The sequence below is a fragment of the Clytia hemisphaerica genome, unplaced genomic scaffold (assembly GCF_902728285.1).
Source record: "Clytia hemisphaerica strain Z4C2 unplaced genomic scaffold, Clytia hemisphaerica genome assembly, whole genome shotgun sequence".
In the NCBI taxonomy this organism is placed as follows: domain Eukaryota; kingdom Metazoa; phylum Cnidaria; class Hydrozoa; order Leptothecata; family Clytiidae; genus Clytia; species Clytia hemisphaerica.
The window spans coordinates 802,462-826,361 of record NW_027104211.1 but is presented as its reverse complement, the minus strand read 5'-3'; the positions used below and the strand labels follow the sequence as shown (position 1 = coordinate 826,361).

General features: G+C 34.4%; 1 protein-coding gene across 1 annotated transcript in view; it reads right to left on the bottom strand.

The window, feature by feature from the left end:
• Positions 1-310: 310 nt before the first annotated feature.
• LOC136815598 (pre-mRNA-splicing factor CWC22 homolog) overlaps positions 311-23,900 on the bottom strand; it is a 37,698-nt gene continuing 14,108 nt past the window's right edge. The window contains exons 7-24 of the mRNA XM_067072050.1: positions 23,089-23,182; positions 22,380-22,454; positions 22,047-22,100; positions 21,702-21,776; positions 21,277-21,337; positions 20,771-20,874; positions 20,203-20,305; positions 14,823-14,885; positions 13,781-13,970; positions 12,197-12,257; positions 11,441-11,518; positions 10,862-10,921; positions 9,763-9,855; positions 3,408-3,454; positions 3,133-3,213; positions 2,043-2,144; positions 1,407-1,570; positions 311-946 (exon numbers count right to left, since the gene is read on the bottom strand). Coding sequence (XP_066928151.1) covers positions 468-946; positions 1,407-1,570; positions 2,043-2,144; positions 3,133-3,213; positions 3,408-3,454; positions 9,763-9,855; positions 10,862-10,921; positions 11,441-11,518; positions 12,197-12,257; positions 13,781-13,970; positions 14,823-14,885; positions 20,203-20,305; positions 20,771-20,874; positions 21,277-21,337; positions 21,702-21,776; positions 22,047-22,100; positions 22,380-22,454; positions 23,089-23,182 — 1,984 coding nt within the window. The 3' untranslated portion in view covers positions 311-467. The remainder of the gene's footprint in view (positions 947-1,406; positions 1,571-2,042; positions 2,145-3,132; positions 3,214-3,407; positions 3,455-9,762; positions 9,856-10,861; positions 10,922-11,440; positions 11,519-12,196; positions 12,258-13,780; positions 13,971-14,822; positions 14,886-20,202; positions 20,306-20,770; positions 20,875-21,276; positions 21,338-21,701; positions 21,777-22,046; positions 22,101-22,379; positions 22,455-23,088; positions 23,183-23,900) is intronic.

Sequence of the window (23,900 nt, the reverse complement as noted above, 5' to 3'; positions counted from 1 at the left end):
TTTCTCCTGTTAACTGGGAATGCTGAACAAAAAAATCCCATTCGCAAATCTGTATATCAAAGCACAGTCAGTATAAGAAATATTATCAGCATAATTTTAGAGAATACCAGCAAGCATGTAGCATTTTCAGTGAGCATAAGAAAAATAATTATTCCAACAAAATCCCGACCTGATCCTTGCAAGAGTTAATAAAAAGGAGAGAAACTCACTCGAATGTGCGACTGCACTATTTTTAAACGAATTAAATGCTTTCTCACCAGATAATCCAATTTCCCTCGATTCTAACGTAAAAGTAACGACACAAAGCTGATTAAAAAGACCATTAAATATTAAAAATCTTTGTTGCACTACTTAGCAGAAAAATAATTAAAAATTTTTTTAGATTACAGAAAAAATCAATTATCAAATTCCAGTCAAAAGTGGCCTGGTTTAGACATTGTAAAAATACGAAAACCTTGTTTCAATGACTATCTTTCTCGGGACAAGCTTCGGTTGCTATGCCGAGAAGAATACTTTTGGTATCGTTTTTCCGACTTATAACTGTCTTTATTTTTCTTCCCATCAGGCGAGTGATGTTTACGTGAATGTTCGTTTCGACTTTTCCTGTCAGGAGAATCTCTACGTCTCGTGCGTTCGGGTGATTCCCTTTGTCGATGCGAGCGTTCCGGGCTTTCACCTCGCTTTCTTGAACGGTCTTGTGATTCCCTGTGTCTTGATCTTTCGTCTGGTGATTCTCTGCGTCGTTGTCGGTTGTCCGGGGAATCCCTTCGTCTTGGTCGGTCCGGGGAATCCCTTTGCTTTGATCGATCATGAGATTCCCTTCTCTTTGACCTCTCAGTTGATCCATTTCTACGCGATTGTTCTCTTCGTGTTTTTTCCACCTCTCTTTCTCGCCCGCTGTCTTTTCGCCTTTTATCGTCTTTCGTTTTCTTTCGTTGACGACGATCTGAAAAAGCGAAAAGTAAATTTCAGTTAACGTCAAATTAATAAACATGGATCATCAAACGGTTGCAAGCATACACAGAATAGTTCTTTTAAAAGGTTAAAATATATTTTTTTTCGTGCATACGAAGTCACTCGATCACCCAAACAGAAAAGCTTCATGATATACCTTAAAGGGAAAACTTATTTGGACAATTTACGTCGGGAAAAACTTCGTAGATGTTGTGAATTTTTTTGGTTATCACTCCTTGAAGTTGACAAAAAAAATTTCATTTGGGATTTCGTCACTTTTCCCCGACTAAACTTAAGACTAAACGTAACTTATTTTCCTGTCATTGTACCTGATATGTTCCACCTGTGGCACGTTGTTATTCAATTATAGCCAACCGCCCCTCCTAGGCCTCTCATTTCTTGAAGCATTCTTTTTAAAAAACACACAAGAAAAAAAACACATGCTATCTTACCATCACCAGACGATTCGTCGGACGAACTCGAACTATCGGAGTCGGATGAACTATCTGAATCTGAGGAAGAGGAACTCGAACTATCTTCTTCTTCTGCTTGTTGTTGTTGTTGTTGGACTACAGGTACTTTTGGCATGGTCTTCAAATGTGCTCGCAACTCGTCACTGTAACAAATAAACAGATTGAATTGCTCATAAAAACTATTAATATAGCTAGAAGTTCAACGTTGATTTTTCTGTTCAAAAATATTATATTCGTGAATATATCTTCAACGAGCACAAGACTATCTAATCCGAAATCTATCAAAAGTTATTTTTGGTACTATTCAGACAGACGGAGTAGTTTCAAGAGCCACAATATTAACAATTTTATTTTCCTCAGCTGTTGTCTAGATCTCATTTGAACTGATCATGAATGTCAAGAATCATGTTCAAGTGTAAGTAAGGACATTTTGGTGCCAATATATATTTTAATTTTAAGCTTATCAGAAATCTACCCATATTTAAGACCCATATAGGGCTATCCCAGAATAGTCTGTACCCCCTATGTTGAGGATGTGTGACGTTCAGGGTGGTATGGATAATAAAAAAATACAGGTTTATTAACATTGTCAAAATTCGAAGAGAGAAAACCTACGTTAGGCCACCTAAACCAATAGCAGTGAAGAAATTGATAGAAAATCGAGTGTTTCTTGGATCGTCACGCGGGAACACTCCTTCTACGTATGACGCTATTATCCTGAAAAAAATAACGGTGAAAATGAATTTGCAGATCCATTGCATTGTATTAACAATAGACCTTTCCATGAATTACGTCACGAACATCACTTGCCTCGTTTTGAAATTATTGGCATAGTGATTAACTCCCAAGGAATTTTATTAAAACTACTTTAAATTCTATTCATTAAAAAATCATTTACTGTCTCAAGGGACATAATCACCATGGAAATTGTTTGAATACGAGGCAAGTGATGTTCGTGACGTAATTTATGGGTCTAAGGTCTATTCAGATAGGATAACAAAAGAAACACAAGTCATATCGATAGGTTTTATACGTAGTTCAGGGATGGATATAAGACGTATTGTGTGAACAAAGTTTTTTGAAAATTTCTTCCATAAAGCTTACTCTACGTAGGAAGCAAATCTAAAATAGCGAGCAAAAAACTGAATAGTAGAAAATCTGTATTGCAGAGGCATAGTGTGAACCCCCTTCTATAAGGGAAATCCAACTTTTCATTAACGGCTCAATAGGGGGATAGGACTTTTTCCAATTAAAATGGGGGGGGCTTGGGCACTTTTGGTAGGGGATTTACAAATAAAGAGGTTGAAGAATTTGGTATTTGTAAACAAAATGTTTATATAAATAGTTAGAAACTATAGAAATTTAATTTTTTTTCGTATTTAAACAGCTGGTAAACTGCGACTAGGGGAATGTATATACAGGTGATGCTTTATAAATGAGGTGGTTCAGACCCCTCTGCACACGATGAAAGGTTTGGTGTTTGCTCAATATTCAAAGGTAGAACGACTGTTGACAATGACTCGATAAAGAAGTCGAAATATTCAGAAATTTTACCATCTCTCTCTTTTGTGTATTTCGAATGTCGAAATCAAGAAGATAAGCTTATTCGGATTAAGTTTTGTTTTTATTTGTTATTAAATTGTCTGGTAAAAATGGATTCAAAGGTAGATTTAACGAAACAGATGAATGACAAGTAAAAACTCACGGATCGTTGATGCGTAACTTCAATTTTTTGATGCCCAGGTATTCGACCAAATCTTGGAACAAAATTTTTATGAATATACGGCTGAAAAAAAGGATAATAGGAACATTCCCATTAGATTGGAGAAATAACACAAAAATATGATTTAACACCCATTGGAATTTCGGTGGAAATTGTTATCCTCATTATCGGTATTTCAGTGCGGAAATTTTCATCCCCACTAAATAAAAAGGGTCCCACTAAGACGAACATCTTTTTCATGATTGATTCAAACGTACCTTGAGCTAGTTGTATCATCTTCATTCAACTGAATGGCTGCAAGGACCTGAAAATAAACACAAAGTCTGTTTCAATATACTCTACAAAGATGACAAAAAAGGGCTATAACTTTTTATAGAATCCGATTTTGTGTTTGTTGGAAATATATTAAGGAGTGTAATTATTATCAAAAAGAAAAAAGTTCAAAAAGCTTGAAAAATGAAGATGAAAAATTAACTATTGTAGAATTTTGGTATCATCATTTTATATAACAAAATCTTTAAACCTTAGAATGTCATCAAAAATTTCAAAACAAAAGATATCTAGTCACAAATCAGTTAAAATAAACCAGCTGCGCTGGAAGCTCCGGCTTAAGAGATTAAAAGATGTGAAAGATGAGTTTGTTGTGTTAGTTGTGTTAGAACGTTGCCCACAAACTACTAATCAGAACAGATCAGAAAGCAAAGTAATAATTCTATTGCAGAGCGAGTATGAGAAATAATCTTAACAAATAATTAAACCAGCTGGAAGTTTAGCTCTTCTAAGTGATTACACATGCACTTTCTTGCCTAAAGAACCAATCCCACCCTGCCCACTCATCCTCGACTAAAAAGTTCAAAATTGGAGCTAAAGGAGATAAACATTTAGAAGTCAATATTTCCAAGTTCTTATAAATTTATTTTTTTCTAAACTTGCCAATTAGCGAAGCCATGATGCGCTGTTGATTTGATTGTCCGGATAAAATTTTGGGGAGAAAAATAGCCTAAATTAGAGGCCACGGCTTTTAGCTAAGCATTATTTTTTCTATTGGGATAAAATACTTGGAGGAGAGTAGGATAAACCAAATAAAATGGTACAATAGTGTGTATGTAATAAATAGTGGTATATTTGGAAAAAACCTGTTTCGGGTTTGAAAAATCTTCAAAGGGAACGGTCGCCCAAAAATATCATTTTCAGTTATAACACTGAAAATTTCTCCTATCTTGTTCAAATTTACACAGGAATTGTGTTTTAGTATCCTTTACTGAATTCTCATAGTGATATGTTTGTAAAAAATCTGTGTCGGGTTTGAAAAATCAAAAGGAACGGTCGCCAGCCGTGATGAAATTACGACAAAGTCCAAAAATGATCATTTTCAGCCATAACACTGTGAAAATCTCTCCCATCTTGTTCAAATCTACACAGGGATTGTGTTTTAGTATCCTTTATTGAATTCTCATAGTGATATGTTTGTAAAATGTCTGTGTCGGGTTTGAAAAATCAAAAGGAACAATCGCCAGCCGCGATGAAATTACGACAGACAAAGTCCAAAAACGATCATTTTCAGCCATAACACTGTGAAAATTTCTCCAATCTTGTTCAAATTTACACAGGAATTGTGTTTCAGTATCCTTTATTGAATTCTCATAGTGATATGTTTGTAAAATGTCTGTGTCGGGTTTGAAAAATCAAAAGGAACAGTCGCCAGCCGCGATGAATTTACGACAGACAAAGTCCAAAAACGATAATTTTCAGCCATAACACTGTGAAAATCTCTCCCATCTTGTTCAAATCTACACAGGGATTGTGTTTTAGTATCCTTTATTGAATTCTCATAGTGATATGTTTGTAAAAAATCTGTGTCGGGTTTGAAAAATCAAAAGGAACGGTCGCCAGCCAGGATACCGTGAGAGTGGGTAACTTGCATCAGTGGAGGCTAACATGCATAGCCCTCAAATGAATGACCCGTCTAGTCATTAAAATACAAAGTTAAATCAAAACAAAAATGGTAGAGTAGAGCTGCGAGCGGAGCTGAATATAGTTTATTTTAATGACCAGCCAGGTCATTTATTTTAGGGCTATGCATGTTAGCCTCCACTGATGCAAGTTACCCACTCTCACGGTATGAAATAACAAAAACGATCATTTTCAGCCATAACACTGTGAAAATTTCTCCAATCTTGTTCAAATTTACACAGGGATTGTGTTTTAGTATCCTTTATTGAATTCTCATAGTGATATGTTTGTAAAAAATCTGTGTCGAGTTTGAAAAATCAAAAGGAACGGTCGCCAGTGTCAACAATAATGTAAAAATGATGAATACAAAACAGGATCATTTTCAGCACTACACATAACACCACAAAAACTACTCAGATTGTTTTCAAATTTGCACTGTAATGATGTAATTTTAGTATTCTCTTTTGAATTCCAATGGCTATGTGTTTGAAAGTTTCATTGTCAAGTTCCAAGGTTTACAATGGTTTGTGCGTCTAGACTAGAAGAGAAGTTAGCCATATGCAAGATTTAAGCACTCGATCAGCTGACGATTCATGGCCAAAATTTCTCCAAAGTCTTTCCACATTGTTAGAGAACCAGTATGCATCAAACTTCTCATAAATTATGTCCAAAACATCATGAATAATGATGAAAATGATCAATTTTTCAGTCACAGTCAGCTAGTCCACTTTCGGCAGCCATCTTTTTCTTAAATACTTTCGGCCAATCAAATCACAGTATTATTGGAATCAAATAATCCGTTTTTATTAAATCGGAATAGATAATCGGATTAGATAAACAAACAAAAAATGTCTTGACCGTCGTCGTCGGACGAGAGAGAATTTAAGGCTCCTAGGCCGGAGCAAAAATACAGGTTAAACTTTTTTCGTCCGGTTTACTAGAACAAATGCTCGTTTTGGTAGTTTTGAGTTATATCTTTCGAACACCCCTTCTCACAGACCTGGTATGATGTTTACAATCAGTGGGGATAAAATTAACGGACTGAAAATCGATGGGAATGATTTTCTCATTTTCTGGGCATTTCAATTCTTTTGTTTTCAAGTGAGAAAATTCAGTGGGGATGGGGCAGGAAGAACTTGTTTATTTGATTATTTTCAGTGAGGAAAAAAATTGATCAGTTTCCACCGGGGACGATATTTTGGGCAAGTTTTCCTGTGGGAAGGGTTCCGAATTAATTTTTTCACACTGATGATATTCTAAGATCAAAGAATCATTTTTTTACTTTTCCAATTTATTTAATGTTGGATCACTTATTACTCATTTCACTCTTGTGAAAATGGTAGTTAAGGTTCAGATTTTTATTAGTTTGTTTTCTGTGCTCTTTCTTAATAAAGTTTATTGAATATTTCCCCGCTATAAGGGGAAATATTAGTTAAAAAGGCATTTCTCCGATCCTTGGCTACTTACGCCCTTTTTGCGCCCTTAAAGGGGGCGGGAATCCGCCACCACATTGCGAAGTTTGTTTTTGTTTTCATTTGCCTTAGTTATTCAGACAAAATCGCACGGATTTACCTTGATGTTACGCGCATGTTTTTGAGTAATCAAGACACGAATAATTCAGATCAAAATACAAGATGGACGAAAATTCACTATTGGCTTTTTAAAATTATAACTCTTTTCTGACAAACAAAAAACATACAATTTTCATCTAATTGGCGACCAATAATTACATGAAATGTGAGGCTAACACTTCAACTGTAATCATCAGTAATTTCAAGAGTTTTTCATCATTGATTACAAAGATATCCATGGATTACCTCTTCCGAATACCAAACCAACCAACTTAAAGATTTCAGAGACATTTGCTTGACATGAAGAAAACGCTACATCCCCATAACTTTGGACATTAAATGATTGGCAAAATGGTATTAACATTCTATTGAGATGTGAAACTGGTTCAAGTTGAAGAATTGATGAGAAAAATGGGCAGTACGAGAAATATTTTTGCTTTGAAATACAAACTCTTATATGGACAATGTCTCTGGAACAAGTTATATGAGATTTGTTTACCGAGTGACCCCAAAACAAAGTCTTTAATTCTTGGTTCTTACATTCATGAGGTCAGAGGTTTTGTGGATTTTCTAAACTTTTGAAACTTGTGTGATTGTTTTGGTATGTGTTTTGGTTGTTTTCCTGACTAAAGACACTTTGAATGTGTGATTGTTTTCTCTGACTAGAGATACTGTGAGCGTGTATTTAATGAACATATTGCATCTTGGCTTTTAATGCAGGAATTGTCAGTCGAACCCACTGGATGAAAACATACGATCTGACGAAAATGCAATCTCGAAATCGTAAGGACCGCGTTCGTCTATAAGGACTGGGGATGACAACAAAGTTGCGTGATTGTGTTTATGAATAGGGCGCCGTATCAGTTTTTAACTTTCTGGCGCACAACAAGATTCTTGTTGTGAAATTTTCCGCGGGAGGACTATTTTCCTCAGATGTATAATTTTCAAGTGCTTTCAGAGGTTTACCGTGCACGTATGAAAATTATGAACAGCTGTTATCAGGTTACCTTCAGCTGAAACAAAATGATAGCTTTTTTCTGAGAAAGGAAGATATTTTTTTGTGCCTTCCACCACGTAAGTTTGTTTTGATTTTTTTCCCGTCAAAAGTCACGTGATATTTTTATCTCGATCACTCCGCCTCAACTGGAAATTCCCCTATGCACCCTAAAAGTAATCGAGTTTTAGAAAAACAATAACAAACCGTGTTATGTGGTGGCGGATTGCCCCTTTAATAACGCCCACGCCTCTCCCGATCGATTTGTGCAGTGAGGCGGAACTCTTGTCTTTAGTGTAAAACCTTTAGTCAGGATTAATCAATGTGCGATTTTTATTGAGGAAATTTAACTCACCATGTGGTGCATGTTCTGGACTGTTTTGGTTGTCAACTCGACGGAATTGGAAACTTTCTCTCTGGTTATTTTTCAGACAGTGTCAGACAGCTTTAAAAGTGACTTTCAGGGATCTTTTTCCTAAGGATTTTTGAAATTTTTGGATGCAATATTCTTTTTTTTTTTTTCCTCCTAAAAGTGCCATACAATGTGCTGGTGATTAAGGAAGCATTGATCACCAACAGTGTGAGTAAACAACAGTGCTTGATCACTAAAGAGGTACACGGCAAAAAATATAAACCTTGTCTGCTTGAGCAGATTGATTTACATTCTCGACAAAGAGGTCGATAAAACAAACCTTGTCTGCTTGTTGAGCAGATTGATTATTTACACTATATTTCGTACACGGCAAAAATATAAACCTTGTCTGCTTGAGCAGATTGATTTACATTCTCGACAAATAAAAGAAGTCAAAGAAAAACTATTGTCCGATATTTCAGGTTGACATGTATTCTTGACAAAGAGGTCGATAGAATAAAGCATCTCTTCTTAAAGAAGTCATTGCCAAAAAATGACAAAACGGTCACAATGCAATTGTTTGACCTTTGCCTTTATGATTCCAATAAGAACTGCTGATTTGGCCTATCCCATTTGTGCTGGTTTCCTTGATTTTGAACAAACTTAGCTTCACTGTTCTTTTGTTATACATTTTTTAATATACATTATATACATATTTATATATTAATATACATTTTGTGCTTAATCTGAGGTTTACATTCAGTGTAATTTTTAAAACACATGACTACAATAATATGCAACGTTCCTCACTTTGACATTTTCTTGTTATGAACCCTCGTTACGCTCTTTCTTTATAAGAACCATGAAATTTGAGTTAAGCCTAAGCTTGTTCTTATTTTTTCTATTGTCTAGAATAATAGACCTATTGTTTCAGTCTAAGCCTGATTGTTCTTATAAAAAAAGAGTGTATGCTGTTAACCCTTTCAGTACCGAGCCCTTTTTTCTATTTTTTTAGCCTACACTTTTTCATAAGCGTATCGTAATGCCCGAAGTTTTTATCATCTTATCCTGGAGATGAGCTTACTTTTTTAAATACAGTAGAGTCTCCATAACTCGAACCTCTATTACTCGAACGTCTCCTTAACTCGAACAAATTCGTTGGCAGCATGAAAATCTCCTGATAAACTCATGAAAAAACCTCCATATATCGAATGTTCCCTCCAATTTGTTTTCCTTTCCTGAACTTGAAAAATATAAGCAATCTGATTGGCTAAGAGACAAACCATATTTCTTTTTTGAAAATTTTGATTTTTGGGCCTGGGGTCGAGTTTTCATTTTTTTCAAAATCTTAAACTGCTACAATCAGACCTTTAAATAATAAATAATTCGAAAGTTACTGAAGTACGGCGCATTTTTCAAGGCTTCACTTTTTCTTGCCTGAGAAAGGTTAGAGATTGAACTTTAGCCCTTCGGGCTTTAAACTCAATGAGTCCTTCTGCAAGTGTAAGGGGGAAATATTTAGTCGCATTTGTGCGAATCTTGTTTATATAAAAAATCTTCAAACCTTAGAACGTCATCACTTTGAAAAAATTTCAAAAGATATTTCATACGGTTGACTAGAATTAAAGCTCTTTTTGTAGTTTTGAGTTATGTCTTTCGACCGAATTTTTTCACACTTTTGATGTTTTAAGATCAAAGAATGGATCTTGTTGAAATGAAATACAGAAATCTGTGTATCTCACCGTCCATGGCATTGCATCGCTGTGAAGAAGATGACCGAACAATTTAGCCGTGTTCCGAAGTTTGTTCGTCTCCAGTTGATGACACGCCTCATACTGAAAGAAAACGTTTGCAAAATATTGATTAGGTAGTCCTGTTTTTAAATCATTAACATTTTCGGTTTCCTATTGGCAGGTTCTCGGAGCATCAAGAACCTTTTTACATCTCCATGCTCCAAGGAAAGAATTTCGAACCGGAAATTGATTTAATTCTTTAACTCATTACATCCAAATGTCATGTATGTCACGCAGGAGATCGAGTGATTTTTCCGGGCCCATACTGATAGGTCGTAAGAGCACCACGACCCGTACTATTTTGTTTTTTACCCCTACTGAGCGAAAAGCAAAAGTCAGAAACTAGGGTCTTTGGGGCGTGTACAAGTATTTGAAAATTTAAATGATGCGAAAGATCATTCTGGATCATTGCCATTTTCAAATTCAGTGTCATTTACATGTATCCGGAAAGCATTTTAACTTTTACTTTGGAGCTTTTAACGAGTAAAAGTACGAGAAGAAAAGATAAATGACTTTGAAAAAAAGAATTTCAAGCCGTCATAACTGTTATCATTTGCCGACATAGATTATATGCTGTTTACAGTTTACTGAAACAATAGAAAGATGATTCGTTTCTCTTCACCGATATATTCAATGTTTATCCAGGTGTCTATGCTGTAGAGGGTGTATCTCTTCACTTCAATAAGTAAATAGAGCGTTATTATAATAAAGAGTTGACACAATATCTTTGTTTCAAACTCAGAGTTTCATGGTGCACAGGCACCAATCTTCAGTGAAATGAGATAACGTTAGAAAATAAAATACAATATGTTGTCTTCAAAAAATATTTATGACGTCACATTTGAACGTCATCAGGTGGTTCAAAGATATCAAGCTGAAATTTTCGTCTGTGTCTACATTTGGCAATAATTTCTGATCTCTTATTCAGTAAGTTCTTGCCAGGATAGTTCGCGATCTCGAATTTCTCGGCAAGACACAAATTGCATCGTTTGGTATCTGGAGTAAATGCTTTGTGACAGGGGCGGGTAAGGAGGCGTTTGATATATACCTGTTCTTTGAAGATGACCATATATTGTTCCATGAATTCCTTCCTCAGTAAACAAAACCTCTAAAATAATCAAAAAGGAAATGGTTTAATAAGATGGAGTTTCTGTGGGATTGTTCAAAAATTACAAAACTCATCAAAGGTTTTTAAGTCATAACGACAGGTGCACAAGGCTTACACTATCTATGTTCATTATTTGATGAGTTTTAGCCATGTTGTTGTCTGGCGAATTAGTTAGCCAACAAAACTGAATTTGATAATTTTTAAAATCGTATACAGTTTGTGTCTCTTTAATTTAAACCTCTATAACTCGAACGTCTCCTTAACTAACAATTTTTCTCGATCCTTCCAATTAACAATGCCTTGTAAACTTTACTCCGTAACTCTTAAAATCACGCGTCAAAAACAAACTTGTAAAACAATTGAAACAATCAAAATCAGCAATATTTTATTTCATTTTTTATTTTGACATGTGACATTTGTTTTGATTTTGTATCCCGCTGCACACGGTTTGTTTACAAATTTCGACAGTACTTTTATGTCCCTTTAAGACAAACAAAAACATAATGGTAAGATACCAACCTGTCCAAGAAGACCAAAGAATTTTTCATAGGATCTTTGCTGTGAACAACATTCGACAACCATGAAGCAAAACTCGTGCTGAAAAAAAAACAAGATTGAAAAAGATCTTGACATATTTGAGCAAATGTTGCAAAATATTGATTTTCAGCGTGCCTATATTCATGATATGCCCGCTGCAATGACTTCGCGAAATTATGCAACTTTTCTGTTTTTATTCCACCCAATACGTCACTTTTCCTATTGTTTAAGTGACGTATTGGGTGGGAAATTTTAAAATTTTTGAGAAGACTCTCCAGTGGTGCATATCATGAATAGACTGTGGTCGTCTATAATCCATGTAAAGGGCCACATTCACTACCCAATATATTGTCTGGTAAATATTGATGATATATTGCTGAGTGAGTGTCGGCAATATATGGAAAAGTGTCCGCAATATATTGTCAGCTCGGTTTGCAATATTTCAACAATATAGGGGGATTGTTTACAGAAAGAAACTTTCTTTTTATAATAGAGTACCTGCTACGGTCGTACATTACGGTCCGAAAACGATATTGTCAAATATTGTTCGTCAAAATATTGCGGAGTCTAAGTAGCCCTTAATACAATAATATGGACATTATATGAAATACGATGTTACGGATCAGTTTGTCTCTTACATTATGATGTTGCTTAGTCATTTAGCATACTAGAATAGCGCCAAATCGGTACGCCATTGCCAAATATTTTTTAAGATAATATAAAGAAGATAAATTATACCTCTTGTCCTGGCTTGATATTCAATTTCATCATTTTGTGAGCGCATTCTTCATAATCCAAACTAAACAAAGAGAAGGTGACGATGAAAGGAAGAATTGTAAACTGTTGTTTTACTATTTTCGAATCGAAATTGCTCTACGTTCACTTACACTTGACTCTCTCTAATTCGATCTTCAAGAGAACAAGCATTTTACTCGAATTAGAGAAAGATTTGAATTACAGAAAGTGTTTTATACAAATTTCTGGCTGAGGGGACCAATATTTTAGTTCGAATTGTAGAAAGATTTGAATAGTAGAGGTTCGAATTCGAGAGAGTTGACTGTATATTGAACGCTTTTCCAGAATAATGGTCACCTTATTTCATTTTAGACTTGTATGTATAACTTAGAACATATCTTCTCGCAGACACGTGTTTCGTCCTTCCCAAGATACATCAGTGCAACTTGGGTAAGCAAGCATAGAATGCTGTTGTCACAAGGAGCACGCCAAACACTAACTGTCGAGCTTTGCATAATCACTTGTGGTGAGCGGAGAATCAGAGCTTGCTTTTCAGAAATATGTTTAACTTGGAACATACAATGTATAGCAATGTGCCCTCCCGATTATTACCATAATGGCTTTATGACAACTCCTGAACTTGGGCACAGGATATACGGTAACTTGGAACATAGCCAGCCAGACAGAGGACCGTTAAAATGTGCTCATTGTCTTTAATGAACCAGTTTGGGGAAAATTTTAAATGTATAACTAGCAAATGGACAAGTCATTTGTCAAACAAATGTTTTTTTTTCGTTTGAGACTGAAAACGGATTTTAAATAGTGATCTAGCACATAATCTTGAAATTTCGTAGCCTATACGTCACAGCTGTTTCTTTACGCAGTAACGTCTATTCCACTATAGGATTTTTTGACGTCACTTTAAACTTCTGAAGCTCCTGCAGTAGCGAAAATATCGAGTTTGCGCTTTCAAAGCACTCGAAAGGCTTCTATTTTTCGAAAATCATGGAAAAGTATGGAACTCACTAAGAAACAAGAGGTTTTTGATGAGGTGCTCGCTAGAAATTTCGGTGAATTATACAGAATTTTGAGACTGAAATAAATCTTTATTCATTTAACTAAATTGTATTTTATTTTCTAACGTTATCTCATTTCACTGAAGATTGGTGCCTGAGCACCATGAAACTCTGAGTTTGAAACAAAGATATTGTGTCAACTCTTTATTATAGTAACGCTCTATTTACTTATTGAGCACTCTACGAGGAGAAGATAAACACCCTCTACAACAATATTCATTTAACTAAGACGGAAATCCGTCTGAGACGGAACAAGTTTGAACACTGACTGTTCAGGTTTTCAAATGTAGGTATACAAGAATTATCAATCTCAAGTGTTGAGCTGGATTTCCAAGGTCTCAAAATAACTTTTCCGAACGAAATTTCGTCAAGTGCACACTTGAAATTAGAGATTTTTTTCGAGTTTAACCTAGCCATACTTAAAAAACTGGCGGTAAATCGATTGTTTTACGATTTATGAGGCATCAACCACATTCAATGTATTCAATAGAACCAAAACAAACAAACATACCTGGATTGAATAGTAAGATAAATCAATCTTCGTAGAGCCACTAAATTCGTTTCCGTTTTATCAATGATTTCCATTTTTTCCGTTTCCGGTTTCTCCTGTTCTTGATCATCCTCGTCACTGTCGTCATCGCTACCACTCTCGTCACCAGACCCCTCTTCATCTGAATCCTCATCACCTGACCCCAATAAATCTGAAAAAGAAAGCATTTAAAAGACATAAAAGTAGTTGTTACAAAAGTTGAAAACAAACAGTGTGTAGTGTATGATACAAAATCAAAACAATTGTCAAACGTCAAACCAAAAGATTTAGGCATTATGATTGTTTTTATTGTATTTCAAGTTTTTTTTATGACACTTCCGTTTGAAGACAATTGGCTCGGCCAATTGTTCACTTTCACGGTAACGAACGAATACTTTTCAAGTTCTTGAAGAAAGTTGTGCGATACAAGCCTTTTTCATAAGTACATTTTTATAAGAATATGACCCTAAAATTTGGCAAAAACAGAAGAGCAAAATAGAAAAAAACAAAGCCTCAGTTACAGTGGACCCTAAAACACCTATTTTCTTAAGAAAATGGACAAAAATACTCACAGAATGGTGAAAATAAGAACACTTTAAGAAAGTTTTTGGGTTTAAAACTCAAAAGTTAAGAACAAGATGTTCTTGTAAGGCGTAGTTTATATGACCAGGTTATTTTAAACAAAAGAAACAAAGAAGTTTGGTGTCTTTTCACATGAAAACATTATTGTTTGAATTAAGATCGACAAAAAGGTAGGCCGTTTAAACCAGTGCCCGATCTTCATTATTAAGTTCGGCAAAATTTGTCGTGTTCAATTGTTAAGTTCGACCTCAAATCAAAATTTGATTTATACAGCCGCTCTTTTACCGCAATCAATTCGACTTAGTTTTTTTTTATCAAGTTATTTGAATTAGACACGGCAAAAAACCGGCCATATAAACTACGCCTAAATAAACGTGTATTTCCATGAGGGGGCGGATTTCGAGTCTCAAAATTCATATCAAGGATTAAATTCTTCACATACCGCTTTTGATTTGTTTATATTTTTCTTCGTTTTCAGCAAAATTTGGATCGACTTTGAAGACATCTAAAAATGAGAGATTAGATCATTGTAAGTGAAAATATTTGATAAAGCCACAAACAATTCAGCATATATAAGTCACGTGTATAACAAAAAATTGTCAGAGCTTTTCCCTGATAAAATTTCTAGGTGTGTTCAATTGTTTTTAGTAACAAACTTAGGATTTAAAAAAAAAATCAATACGCAAAACTACACATCCAGCACAAGAAAAAAAGCTAGCTTGTTGCAAAAAATGAATACAAGCTTTAAGATGTTGACAACGCCAAAATGAGTGATTTGCCGTCGGGCACGAGAAGAGAAAACGGCTAATTTGGATTTACTCGGAGCTTTGACAGCTCAAAAACTCTCCATTATCATATCTATATCGCTAAATATAAAGTTTCAATTATATAGGTTGATTTTTTGTCACTGTCGTGTCGTTCGTCAAGTTAGAAAAGAAAATTCGTTAGGATGTTAGGGAGTCTTAACGTTTTGTAAGATTTTGAATAAGATTATTTGAAACTTGATTTCGAAAGTAGCATACTGTCAGGTACCTAATAATACCCCCTCCCCCCCCGCTAATTAATTTTTCAAAAATTTTCCACCCAGGACATTCTTATTCCCCCGCTTTTTAATTTTTGGGAAAATGTTTTGAAAGTTCCCTCTTTTGTCCTAATTCTGCTCAAAAATTTTCCTCCCGGGACGTTTTTATTCTAACCCCCTAATTAAGTTTTGAGGTTTTTTCCACCCCCCCCCCCTCCCGGCTATTAGGTACCCAAGTACTTCCCAAATAATGAGTTTGAATACAATTTTTATAATCATTATCTGAAAATTCTTTAATAATATTCAAATCTTTGTGTATGTGTACAAACATTAGTCTAAACAAACGAAACTATATACAAATATACAAGTTGTCGAACGAAACCTGTCTAATTACGTTCGATTACAATAACAATTTAATATTCAATCTTCCACAAAACTATAAACAAATATACAAGTTGTCGAACGAAACCTGTCTAATTTCGTTCGATTATAATAACAATTTAATATTCAATCTTCCACAAAACTATAAACAAATATACAAGTTGTCGAATAAAACCTGTCTAATTTCGTTCGATTATAATAACAATTTAATATTCAATCTTCCACAAAACTATATGCAAATATACAAGTTGTCGAATAAAACCTGTCTAATTTCGTTCGATTATAATAACAATTTAATATTCAATCTTCCACAAAACTATATGCAAATATACAAGTTGTCGAATGAAACCTGTCTAATTTCGTTCGATTATAATAACAATTTAATATTCAATCTTCCACAAAACTATAAACAAATATACAAGTTGTCGAATAAAACCTGTCTAATTTCGTTCGATTATAATAACAATTTAATATTCAATCTTCCACAAAACTATATGCAAATATACAAGTTGTCGAATAAAACCTGTCTAATTTCGTTCGATTATAATAACAATTTAATATTCAATCTTCCACAAAAATATATGCAAATATACAAGTTGTCGAATAAAACCTGTCTAATTTCGTTCGATTATAATAACAATTTAATATTCAATCTCCACAAAACTATATGCAAATATACAAGTTGTCGAATGAAACCTGTCTAATTTCGTTCGATTATAATAACAATTTAATATTCAATCTTCCACAAAACTATATGCAAATATACAAGTTGTCGAATGAAACCTGTCTAATTTCGTTCGATTATAATAACAATTTAATATTCAATCTTCCACAAAACTATATACAAATATACAAGTTGTCGAATGAAACCTGTCTAATTACGTTCGAATATAATAACAATTTAATATTCAATCTTCCACAAAACTATATACAAATATTCAAGTTGTCGAATAAAACCTGTTTAATTACGTTCGAATATAATAACAATTTAATATTCAATCTTTCACAAAACTATATACAAATATACAAGCTGTCGAACGAAATCTGTCTAATTTCGTTCGAATATAATAACAATTTAATATTCAATCTTCCACAAAACTATATACAAATATACAAGTTGTCGAATAAAACCTGTCTAATTTCGTTCGATTATAATAACAATTTAATATTCAATCTTCCACAAAACTATAAACAAATATACAAGTTGTCGAATAAAACCTGTCTAATTTCGTTCGATTATAATAACAATTTAATATCAATCTTCCACAAAACTATATGCAAATATACAAGTGTCGAATAAAAACCTGTCTAATTTCGTTCGATTATAATAACAATTTAATATTCAATCTTCCACAAAACTATATACAAATATACAAGCTGTCGAACGAATTCTGTCTAATTTCGTTCGAATATAATAACAATTTAATATTCTATCTTCCACAAAACTATATACAAATATACGAATTGTCGAATGAAACCTGTCTAATCTCGTTCGAATATAATAACAATTTAATATTCAAACTTCCACAAGTTTAAACAGGTCTGATGTAAATTTCAAGCCTTTGAAAGCTCTCTTCATCACCTCTGATTTTCGAGGAAACAATCCCTTTATTTCGTTCTACGTTAGGAACGTCAGAATAAGGGTTATGAAGAAAAGTTCCACCACATCCTTTGAACCACCAGCCTGCTTTCCATTTATTTGCACAATTTTCCGCCCCAGACAAGTCTTTATCGCGGTCAGAAGTAGAAAATTTCATCCCGTCCAAAGAGAGCCATGCTTCTTCAAAGTCTGTGCTTCCAAACTCATATGTACCCGAATAAATTTTATAATGGTGCTGTTCACCCTTAAGATAAAAACCTTTAAAACCAACTGAGAACTTTGCGCCATCGAAAGCCCAAAGAGTCAAATAAATTATCATTACACGATCTTTGGTTAAGAGGTGAATATTTTCGTTGCCTAAATAAAATTCACCGCTCAGATCTCCGAAACCATCTTTGTATTCTTGCCACAAACGGTTGAAATTGACCGAACCATCTTGTCGCCTTTCAATCATCGTCCAAGTGTCACCAGCAAAATTACAATATACTTTGAACTTATTTCTGTTGTAGAAAATCCAATAAACACCTGACTGCGTGTATCCTCTAGATCTCCAATCTTCACAGCCAATGTTCTCATGGACAGCTTGCGCCAACATATCTCCGTTTTGGGAAACCAGATAACTTGACAGGTCAGAAATCATGTAAAATAGTTTACAAAGCCATCCTGACGTAGTAGTGAGCTGTTTATATTGAACATATTCACAGTGTGTGAAGTTTTTGACGCATTTATCGAAGCAATGATCTTTGGAAGCTACTTCTCCACCAAACCATGGTTGAAGACCATCAATAGCAGCGTTTGAATATAAACGTTTGAACGGTAGAAATGGCATGTTTTGTCCGAAACAGAGGTGGAGACATAATGATAAACTTATTGCAGCAAGTCTTTTCATCATTTCAAATATGTAGCTTGATCGAATTTGATGCGAGTTGATAAAGTGATATTTTGAGTGCCGATGTTGTGACGTTTCTGTCAATAAACTTGGTGTTGGTACCCGTATATATGAGATCGTTCGATTTTTTCAAAGTTCCTGTCGTCACGTAAATTTGGCAAAATGAATCAAGAAAGCTAATTTTTTTCTTTAGGTCAAGATTCGTTACGAAATTTGATTTTAAAAACATTTCAATATTACACCATTCATCATTGTAGAAAAAGAATCAATACGAATTGGGAGGGGGCTTATTCAGTTCAGTAAAATATAAACAATTGAAAATTTCATTCAATTCTATCTTAAATTCATGAGGGTGTACGTCACTATAAGTAAGCAACCCTTTCCTTTTGTTTCCAATACCAACCAAAAAAACAACAATTATTGATTTTTTTGACCAGTATAACTGAAGCTTACCAAAAGGAGTGAGTCAATTCTAACAACCAAAAATAAGTTAAATAGTATCAACAACACAAATGAAAAACCTTTACTCTTAGGTGCCAAATAAATGAGGAGGGGGTGGCTAGAAAATTTTAAAATTTTAAATAAACGGGGGCTAATTGCCGGGGGGTTGGAAATTGTAATTACGAAAACCCCAAAATAAGGTAAATATAGCCTAAAATCAGGATATTTAGGGCAGAATGAGGGACCTTCTCTTTAAACGGGGGGGGGGGTCCTAATAAGCACAGTGGGCCCAGAGGTGGAAATAGGGAAAAAACGAAAGTTAAAATTTTGCTTTATTAATATAATTTATGGAATCTTGAATAAATTTCTGATCAGATGCCAAAGTTTCAGGTCTGTATCTGATTTGTAACTCAAGTTATGTGGCTCCAAAGTTGACTGAAAACCAGATTTTGATAAAAATCAAAAAAAGTGAAAAATGCATATTTTTGAAGATTCTGAACTAAATTCAGCTTCTAAATCAGTTCATTTTGTGTGATTACCTTAGAGACATTATATTCTAAAGAGAAATTGCTTAAAAGTATGTATAAATGTCCAAGAGCGAGAAAAAACTCAATCGAAATTCTCATCACGAAAATGCTTAAGGTAACCACAAATGTCCAAATATCTCGAAAACCGCTAAGTGTCACATATCAAACCATATATGTTTTGAAAACTACAGACACTAACCTTTCTAAAAATGCTGGAGTTTTGATGTGACACTTAGCGGTTTAAAAGTTCAAATTTTGCCTGCATTTTCCAAGCTAAAAATCTCAATTTTCATGATAAATCTCAAAAGAAAGTCAAAAGTTGAAGTCTACTATTTTCTATCTCATGTAATGTGACCTTAGAGCTCTATGAAAGCCTTTATAATACAAAAATTGTAAGAAATAGTTTTTTGTTGCTCTCCCTCTCCCTATTTCCAAACTTTTGCCATCTGGGCCCAGTGTGATAAGGTCTGGGGATTGTTGTTGGGGGGTATTTTCAAAAAATTAACAAGCGGGGGGCGCTTATTTGGCACCTAAGAATAAAGCCAGTCCTAACATTTATAGAGGTTTTTTAGTTTAACTAATTTACGTTATTTTCGCCATAATTTAAGTAAACATTCGATGGGCATAAGCAATCACCTCTTCAAATTCGAACGTTTTATTTCGAACCGTAACAGTAGATTTTACCCAAGTTTAGCCAGATTCGGATGATTTTGTAATATTTTTGTAAAAAATTTTAATTTGAAATCGAATTAAAAAGAGCTGCTTTTGTAGGACATCGGTAAGTCGTACAGTACGTATATTTATCTGGTGGCTGTCGGCGGTGCCCTGAGTGAGGGCTAGAAGACTTTACCAAAAATAAATGGATAGTAAATTATGGTAAATATGAGATTTCGATATCAGAAAGAACTCCCCGTGAATGAAATGATTCACGATACAAAACCCTGGTAACAGAACTAATCTTACTTAATAAATCATCGCCGGTAATTTTTTCTTCCAATCTGATAAGATGTGTGACTTGGTCGTCCTCTTCAACTAGATCCAGTCCTTCCATGATGATTGGGTATTCCTGTTAAGAGAAGCATAAAAAGATCTTGAACTATTTACACTACAGTTTCCAGAACTCGAACTTCTTACTCGAATGTCTCCTTGATTCGAACAAGTTTTCTTGTCCCTTCAGTTAACAAACCGTAATAAATCAGTTTCCAAAACTCGAAATTTCCATAACTCGAGAATTTCGATTCCCTGCACGTGTTACGTTAGGGTTATAGAGAGTCAACTGTAAGTTCACAGGGAATAACAGTTCAAGTTTTAAATAATAAAGATCAAGTTGATAGGGATAAAAACCGTTATCGTTTCAGAAAATCGTTGTAAATTCATCATATGCACCATTTCAATGTCTTCTGACATTACATCACGGACCCAATAGCTGATTGGTTGTAAGTGAGGTAAAATCAGTCAATACATCACTTTCAACCAATCAGCTGTTGGGTCTGCGGAAGACATTGCAATGGTGCATATCATGAATTCATACCTTGAACCCGTCTTTTCTGACAGCAAACATGACTTCAATCGTATATTGTGTTCTTCGGTCTGTATCTGAATCGTGCAATATCCTTCGTAAAGTGTCAAATACAGCTGCAAAAGAAATGGAACAAACATTATTCAATTGATTTAAATGTATCGATTAAAAAAGGCATTGTAGATCATAGTCATCATCGGGGTAGGGAAAGAATTCGGGGTAATAATTAGCCTGGAAAAAAACTTCGTCAGGGGATTTCGTCATCTGGTGACATTTAAGTGGATTTCGCTAAATGCAGTGTAAAACTGAAAAGTTGGGTGAAGGTTTCGTTGGGCAAAAAAAGTCTGAAACTTTTTTTGAAAAAATTGATTTTGAAAATTGATTTTGAAATTCCGTCATATTTAGTCAATAAATCTCTGACATGTTTCTGGTGAAGAAGTGCTAAGATGATGCTTAGAGCCTTAAATTCTGAAGAGGTAGAATAAGAGATATGTTAGTCTGAATTAGTCTTTTCGTACCATTTATTCCACGAGGTGAAAGCTCTGTCAGCTTTTGTCCAGCTTCTTTCAAGAAACTGATCTAAAATGAAAAGAGCATTATACGTAAAGCTGTGCACTCAATGGATTGAGCACTCTGGTGACAAATCTTGCTCCTTCGCATGAACCACACTGATGAGTCCTGAGATATCAGGAGACAAATCTCAGGTGAGGGGAGGGGGTGGTAAATTGATGAAGGAGAGTTTTTCTTCCATCATGAGAATGATGAAACAAAGGAGTATACGATATTTTTTGTGAGAAAGTCGACTCTTTTTGAATGCCTTTAGATGTTCTTAACTTTTTGGGCTTTAAATTGTAGTTAAAACTGAGTAGAAAACGATAAGATATCTTATTGAATTTGTAACTATCAACTACCAATCAAAAGAAGTGTGTTTTTTTTCACTTACTGCAACTTCACAGCTGTCACCTGATGGATTTTGTAAAAGTAATGACAAAACTTCCAATGCCAATAATTCATGAACCTTTAAGCAAAAAAGGGCCTTGCATTAAAAAAATATTCCATTTTAAACAGTCATATTTTCCATTAAATGAGAGAGTAAGTCTTAAAGTAACTGAAAACCAGAAGGTGGGAAAAGAATCACAAAAGAATACTTCCTTGACATAAGGGGATATTTTTGGAATATCCCAATACTGTACATTATTGAATGTGACTGACATTGTCACTGATCTATTTGATAGTTTTTTCTCTTCTTTTGTTGTTTTACAAATGAGCAGAAACAACAACAACTTACGACTTCTTGGTTGACCAGGTGTGCAATGAATTTGACTGTGTTTATGCAAACATTCTATGAAAAAACATAAGATTCTGGCGTTAACAAAATGAAACTTTTTCCTTCTCCCCTAAGATTGATGATAGGTTACTATCAACTCACCATTTTAAATTTCCTTTAGAAAACTTGGAAACCAACTCCACTTTTTCAAGTACAACCTTCTTGGCTAGCAAAAAGAAGCTTTATCCTTCAACCCTGGGTGGGATATTGATTAAATGACATCCAGATTTTGAAGAGTCGCCTTCTTAAAAATTCCTTTGCAAAACTTTTCAAGCACAATCCTCTTATACTCACCTTGTCATTTCTCTTGAATGATTTTCTGAATTGTATGATCAGTCGACGTATAAGTAATTCACCAATTTTTGGAAACTAAAAGGAAATAAGAGTAAAACAATACGTCATTGTCATTATGGGAGTCTAAAAGATGGAGGACTGAAAACGGTTTTAAAAGTCTCCTTACAGAAAAAACCTCAACTCCAAAAGAAAAAACACAATATAGCTACTTACAGAACACTTGTATACAATACTTATAGAACAAATCTTTTAAAAAAAAAAAAAAAAACTCATGTTTTTACATTGTTTTTATTCTCTGTCCAGAATACATAATACAAAATCACATAGTTTGCAGAGGGGTATGAACCCCCCTAGGTTTATTTCATCCCCCCCCTATATACCCACCCCCCCCCCTTTTGTAATGAAATCTTATCCCCCCCTTTTTTTTCACAGAAAATCCGTTTCGAAGGAAACTCGCTTATCAAATAAAAAACAGAAACAAATATGGCAGACTAGAAGAAGTGATTGGGAAAGTAAAAAGTTTTGTTTTGTTTTGATAGTACATATTTTTTTTACTTTAAAACACAAACTGTGACAATTTGTATTTGATTAGAAAATTGACCAAAATTTCCGGCAGATCTCGGTACCCCCCCTACAAAGGCCCTCCAGAAAGTTGGCATCCCCCCCTATTAAAAAGGGGGGGTGCAAACTATGAAATCATGTCACTTACTTTGGTATTTATAATTGAGACCAGGGCAGCATAAACATGAGTGAATGTAGGTGAAGCAACTTGAGCCCTCATTATGGATTGGCATAAAACACCCCTGAAAGCCAAGAATGAATAGATTTATGTTAAAAAGCTCTGAAGCCATCAGCACTAAAGAAATTTGAGATTTAAAATCAGACCAAGACAAGCCCAAGAAGAATATCATTAGTGTCTGGCCGAGGAAAGATTTACTCGTTTTCATCTCTTAACGCTTATTTCAATAAGGGGGCGTTTGTGAGCACGCTGATGCAACGATTCCAAATCTTGGACGTCATCCAATGCGGCTTATCTCAAAACCATTTCCTTTCCTGCACAGTTTTTCCAAAAGACTGAAGAGAATTGTTTCAAAAGAAAATTATTGAATAGAATATATACTATTTTTGAAATCCTAAAAAATGCTAGAAACAGAGAAACTACCGGGTGTGCCACAAAAAAGTTTCTCTCCTTAAAAATAACTTTCTAGAAATCTAAAAATTTTAAAAGAACCATTCCTATTTCATTGGGAAGAAGAAAGATAAACTTAAATTTTGATGGGTCATTTATTAAACTCGGTTCATTAGATCAAAAGTTATCCTCAATTGAATAAAAAAGTTGCTTTCTGAAAGTGCTCGAAAACGTTGAAAATCAACCTATCATTATCAAATTTTTATATCAAAATTGTCAATCACAATAGCCTTTACACGATTAAAAGCATTTTTCAGTATTTAAACACATAAATTTTGAAACTGATGGAACGAAAGGGTTAAAAAATTTTATCAAAATCATTTCAATTTACT